Source organism: Stenella coeruleoalba, assembly GCF_951394435.1.
Source record: "Stenella coeruleoalba genome assembly, chromosome: 13".
Lineage (NCBI taxonomy): Eukaryota > Metazoa > Chordata > Mammalia > Artiodactyla > Delphinidae > Stenella > Stenella coeruleoalba.
Genome location: NC_137159.1, coordinates 45,738,836 through 45,745,675, shown reverse-complemented (window position 1 = coordinate 45,745,675; position 6,840 = coordinate 45,738,836). Strand labels below are relative to the sequence as shown.

The following is a 6,840-nucleotide window of genomic DNA, read 5'->3' as shown; positions in this document are numbered from 1 at the left end:
GTAACAGGAAACAAAAGACAGCATAGTGGATGATTCCAGGAAAAACTGATTTTTGGTGCTAGAACCCAGAAGAGTAGTTACCCTTCTGGCAAGAGCACAGTGACTAGAAGGGCCACAAAGGGAACTCCTAGGATGTTAATAATTCTGTTTCTTGAACTGCATGCTGATTATGCAACGTTTTCACTTTGTAAAACTACAGTTGACCCTTCAACATGTTTGAACTGGTGCAGGTTTACTTATACACAGATTTTTTTCAAAAGTAATACTAAAATACTACACAATCTGCAGTTGATTGGCTCCATCGTTGGATGAATCCATGGATATAGACAGTTGACTGTAAGTCATATGGAGATTTTCAACTGTGCAGAGGGTAGGCGCCTATAACTCCCACGTTGTTCAAGGGTCAACTGTAATCTGTCTGTATACTTATGATTTGTGTACTTTTTTATATATGTGTTAAATGTCAATAAAAAGTTTACTTAAAAAAAAAAAGAAATGATGTCCAGATTACCACTATTACATCAAATGATCACAGAAAGATGTCCTATGACAGGAAGGATCAGCAGGAAATATACTTAAAGGACAACATCAGATCAAGGAAGGGTAAACTCTTGACAATTGTTATTAAAACCAATTCACGTCCTGCTCTGGATATGTACCACCATTAGAAGACTACTGTATGGAGTTCTTCCTCAGGTTCACTGTGACCTTAAGAGTATTAAAGCACCATGGTGCATGTAGGTCAGAGCTTAAAGTTCACACTAACTGGATGTATCATTTTGATCAGAGGCTGTGACTATAATTCACCCACCTTCAGGTACTTTTAGATTAGACTTCTCACTGAGTCCTTGTTATTAGTCATAAAAATCATAAATATTATATTATAAAATAGTCTAAAAGAAAGATGCATTTATACAGTAAGTAAAATCATTTATGTTTTAAATACTAAGGGTTTTAATGTATCTGAAATATTTTGAGATTTTTAAGAATAAAAGCTCAGTAAGTTATGAGTAGTTGAATTTATTACATATTTGAACATGAACAAAAACACATGAAAAGATTCACCCTCAAATGTAAACATTCTATGTACAATGGACCCTAACAAAAAACTGGTTATATAAAAATCAGAGACTTAGGGTTTGGAAAAATACAGACATTTAAAAAATATTACATAGTACATACTTTTTTAGAATTTAGTAACTATCAGAATTTCCACCTGTTTTTCCATATCCACCCTTATCTCTGCCTGTATAACTACAGTCAAACTCCCCACCCCACAGGCAGCAACTACAGCCCTAATCTGTGCTGAATTTAGTCATCCCCCTGGACCCTAATGTCTCCATCATTTGGTACGCCATCATCACTGCTTTTACCAAATAGCAAGCGCCTATCAGAGATGAATCTGGCTAACCCACTCCCATCTATTTTAAGTCACAGCATCCCAATAGGACAGAATATTTGCCCTCCTTTGGATCCCATCTCTAGTTGTCTATCACAACATTAATGCATTCATAACCTTTTTCTCAAGACTATTGCCCACAGTCTCTTAACATAGCTCACCTGTTACGGTGTTCAGTCCTCTCTGACTCTAGATTCATATCGAGCAATTGCAAAACCAATGAGGCAGTGTCTCATTAACCTAGGATGTTAAGGTTTAAATTTCATGGACTATTTGATAATGTATCCAGATAGTAAAAAAGAAACCCACTATAACATTAATAGAACTAGCAATCATTGCTTCACAGGATCAAAGGTGCCCTCTGATTTGGAGGCTGAATGGAGCTTCAGTTTTATTTGATACTGAGCAACTCAGGAATACATACCTTTCTTTAAAGATGGTACCACAGAAATGTCTCTCCCAGTCTCCTAATTAATACTGTGTAAAATGCACATTTATCTCAATACCAACCTAATTCTTTTTTTTCAACTGAGCATATCTTTGAGTTTAGGTCTGTTCTTGCCTTTGCAGAAACAGGAATCTTTTTTAGCCAAAGAGAGTATCAAGGAACTGGAAAAAAAAAACAACAGCAAAATGATTCATTTTCTATAGTCTTTAAAGAAAGAATTCTCCCCTGAGTTTACCTGTGAAAAGCCAATGAATTTCAACTGAATTAAGAGATGAGAATAGAATATAAGATAGTTCTTTTATAAATATAAGAGAGATTTAACTCCACTGTGTATACACATCCAGTGAAGTTTTATGCATTCCCTTCTAAATACTAGCCCTAGGTAAACATAGAATCATAGGTGGAAATACACCATGTTTAGCCACAGTTCATTAACAGAATAAAGCAGAAAATTGTTAGGTAATTTACAACATAAAGTGTACTGATGATAAAACTGCAATAAAGTAACACTAGTGAGGTTTATACTTTTTTACCAGGGAGCTTAGTTGTAAACATTTGCATTAAACTACTGCCCTCTAAAATCTAACCAACCACACAAAAATCATCTTTTGTGACAATAAAATCGTGAAGAATTTGTACTCCATGGCTCCTTATCTTGGTGGTTTTCAGAGTAAGACATGACCTGTGTTAAGTAGCTTCACTGATTTCTCCATCTTGAATAACTGCCAGTTCTGGAACTTCATTCATCCTCAAAACCTCTGCATAGAGCAAATAATCATGTAGGCTTCTGGGAAGTGGCAACTGACAGATAAAACTGTTAGATCGTAGGTGCTCTGGTTTTAGACTGGACCGAATTTCCAAACGACAAAGGTGGGTCAGGGATGGAATAGAGGCTGGAGAAACAAACAGAAAAAGGAAGATTAAAATGTTTGAACCAGAAAGATATAACAGTACATTAAGGTAAATGCCCTTTTTTCCCCACGTCTGCGTAGTAGAAGAGAAGTGATATGTTACTTAGACTTACTTTTGAAAATAGATTACTTGGGCCAGGATGACCAAAATAAACTTTATTTATTTATTCTTTTTTACAGCCTTCACTGGGTTCTTCTTCCTCCGATTTCTGGCCACAAATTCCAAAGTCAGTACCCAGGGCCATATAAAACTAAATGTTCAAATTCTAAATTTCTGCCAATACCAGTTCGGACTTAAGAAATGGGTGATCTAACTTTAGAAATGATAGAAGCACACAGTAGCAAACGTTACTTCCCTCTTACTCTCATTGCAAATAGTCTCCAGGCCTACCACATTCAAGTGAATAAAAATGTAGCTTACATAAGTTTTGCTCTTTTTATCCATGATACAGAATGAAATTTAAAAATTGACACAGAGAGAAAAGGACCATCTATCAAATGCCTACTATGCTGTATGCCGATACACATCCTCTTTTTATCTTCATTAACCCCCGTGAGGTAGATATTATCATGCTCTCACAGAGATAAGAAAACAGAGGTTTAAAAAGAGGTTTAGGGCTTCCCTGGTGGCGCAGTGGTTGAGAGTCTGCCTGCCGATGCAGGGTACACGGGTTTGTGCCCCGGTCCGGGAGGATTCCACATGCCGCGGAGAGGCTGGGCCCGTGAGCCATGGCCGCTGGGCCTGTGCGTCCGGAGCCTGTGCTCCACAACGGGAGAGGCCACAGCAGTGAGAGGCCCGCGTACCGCAAACAAAACAAACAAACAAACAAAAAAACACACAAAAAAAGAGGTTTAAGTAACTTTCCAAAGGTCATACATCTAGTACGTGGTAGAACAGGATTCAAACTCAAGTGCATATGACCCCAAAATGTGCATGTGTACATACACATGCTAAAACCACTGCTGCCAAAAGCTAATAACCAATTAAAGGATAACCCACATATGCTTGATTAAGAATCGTAAGATACTGGTTTTGTTTTCCAAGATGAAAAGTGTTAACTAAAGAAGTTAATGTCCGTGAAAACCAAGAGCACTAAAAACAGCTAGTGGTTTTATGTGAATCAAATCTAATGCTTTTTATTAGTCCAAGAAATCTTTTGTAAATCCCTGTGAAATGTACCAATGATTAACAGGCCAGGATCAGAGCAGCAGAGCAGCAGATAGCAAGCGTTATCAAGAGCCCAGCTGATATAAGACCAGCTGGTCTGACTCCAAGTCTAGGGTTCTTTAAACTGTAATAACCCACAGGGCCTGAGACATGCTAATTCTCTAACATCTTCCAGACCACTGAAGTTAGTCCATCATCTTACATTTTAGTTTCAGCTTATTGGTTTAAGTTTAGGTTAGTTCACTCAGGGTTTGGGAAACTCCTCAATCCATAGTGTTTCAAAATGCCAAATAAGAAAAGCAGCAGAGTTACCTGATTTTGTACATAAAACCTGAGTCAAAGAAGAGTATTTCCTTAAACCATGAGTCACATAGACTCCCCATTATAAATAAGATTACAGCATCTACAATATATAGCACATTTACTTTCACTGTTTCCATATTTATATATTGTTTAAATTTTAACCTTTTCTGTAAACTTAAAGGAAGAATCATCATTCTCCCTTCTAAGATGAGAAAACACAGATAAAGGGAGCACTAGAGAGATTAGCAGGAAACCACATGCAAAGCGTGCTCAAACTGCAAACCTCCACAGTTTTCCAAAGGAGTAGTAAGCAGGTTCAATTTCAACAAGTAGGTTGCCCATGTTCAACTATTACACTTAAGGAAACCTTCTCACCCACTGAGATCAGGAACAATAATTGGTCCTAATGTCACTGGGTATGCACAAATGTAATACAAGTTTTGGAAATGAGCATAACTGATTCTTGGTAAGCACACAACTCAGCTGGTAGGGCCAAAGTATGCTGGCATACTGGAAAGTGGCCTATCAGCTGCAAACCCTGAGCATGCCATAAGCATAGTCAAATGGGACTGACAGAGAAAATGACAAGACTAGATTGTGTGGATCACAGTGAGATTGGTGAAGAGAATTTTTACTCCTATTTGGTTAGAGTTTAATATGCATCCTGTTAAATTGAAATTTCTTCATTCTGCACATTTTTGTTAATGTAGATACTTACCACACACCCAGAAGGAAGACAAAGGATGGCTGTGTAACCTGGAGCAGAGCTGCTCACTCGGAGGTAAGGAATCCTTAACACTTCTCCAGCTTCACCAACTTGACAGACTACACTGACTTACAAATCCTCAGGCTGACTGCGGAGTGTTCCTCTGGCTGTCCCACAGCCTCCTGCAGTGCAGACAAGCCTTTCTAAGAGGCAGTCTGACTACATCACTGCAGCCCTATCTTTTACAACTAAATAAACCATTTGTTTGTTTATGCTGACATGGGTGTGGAAGCTTAATCATCTGTGATCAAGCCAAACTGGACCAATACACATTTGTTATGGAAAGCTTAAGTGACTTGCCTGTGTTGACATCATACAGCAACAGAGCTGACACTAGATCCAAATGATTTGACCCCAAGTCTAGGGTTCTCTAAACTGTGATAAGCCTAAAATATTTCTCTAACAACTTCTAAACCACTGAAACTATCGTAAGTTTTGGAAGATCTTTCCATTTAATAATAAAAAAGGAAAGGGTATAGCTACTTCAGTTACGGGTTCCAATTTCAACTGCACCATTTTGGTTTTCATCCTGTGAGCAAAATAAATCGCTGGCCTGATGAACAATTAGAGGTAAGAACTGTATTCATTTGAACTTGAGGGAGTCTTTTACCTATGGATTATTAACACAGACAGTAATATACCCATCAGTGCCATCTTAGTTTAATATGCCAGTAAATACTAAGGGAACTGTATAATCGTATATGCAATATTTCAAAGCATGCAAAATTCCTATGAAAGTTTTAGTGATGCATAGTATTTCCAGATGTGTTGTCACCAGGTTGAGAGAAGATCAAGTCATGCCTTGAATTTATAATATGGAAAAGCCCATGGGACCTCCCCTGGTGGCACAGTGGTTAAGAATACGCTTGCCAATGCAGGGGACACAGGCTCGAGCCCTAGTCCAGGAAGACCCCACATGTCGTGGAGCAACTAAGCCCATGTGCCACAACTATTTAGCCTGAGCTCTAGAGCCCATGAGCCACAACTACTGAGCCCGCGTGTCACAACTACTGAAGCCCACGTGCCACAACTACTGAAGCCCGTGCGCCTAGAGCCTGTGCTCTGCAACAAGAGAAGCCACCATAATGAGAAGCTCACGCACTGCAGAAGAGTAGCCCCCACTCGCCACAAGTAGAGAAAGCCCGCATGTGGCAACGAAGACCCAATGCAGCCAAAAATAAATAAATAAAATAAATTAAAAAAAATAGATTTAAAGAATCATACATTTTATATATATATATATATATATATATATATATAAAATATGGAATAGCCCAGAAGCTGTATGTAAAACATAACTTTCATGAAAACTTGTTAAAATCAGATTTTAATTTCTTAAATAAATCTCCCTTTTCCTACATTATGGCACTGATCATAGTCTAGAAAATAATGTCTGAAACCATGCTATACTTTTTTTTTTTCGGTACACGGGCCTCTCACCGTTGCGGCCTCTCCTGTTGCGGAGCACAGGCTCCAGACGCGCAGGCCCAGCGGCCATGGCTCATGGGCCCAGCCGCTCTGCGGCACGCGGGATCCTCGCGGACCGGGGCACAAACCCGTGTCCCCTGCATCGGCAGGCGGACTCTCAACCACTGCGCCACCAGGGAAGCCCATGCTATACTTTTAAGTCACTTTTCTGACCAATCAGTTTCAAATTAGTATGTTAAACCCAGTTATCTCTAGATCTGTTAGATAAGCAACTTTTAACTATTCATTTCTACATATATAAAGTCTTCAATTTTGTTAATTTTGTTGTACATACACAGAACAATCAAAATAGAAGGCCACATGTTTTATGGAATTGTACTAAAATCAAAACAATGATCAGACTAAACCCCACAATTC

General features: G+C 38.6%; 1 protein-coding gene across 3 annotated transcripts in view; it reads right to left on the bottom strand.

Moving 5' to 3' along the window:
- Window positions 1–1,004: 1,004 nt before the first annotated feature.
- ASB3 (ankyrin repeat and SOCS box containing 3) overlaps window positions 1,005–6,840 on the bottom strand; it is a 95,613-nt gene continuing 89,777 nt past the window's right edge. For 2 of the 3 annotated variants that reach the window (XM_079940627.1, XM_079940629.1), the window contains one exon: window positions 1,005–2,740. In XM_079940627.1, coding sequence (XP_079796753.1) covers window positions 2,535–2,740 — 206 coding nt within the window. In that variant the 3' untranslated portion in view covers window positions 1,005–2,534. The remainder of the gene's footprint in view (window positions 2,741–6,840) is intronic. The other variant, XM_079940628.1, reaches the window with a different exon arrangement.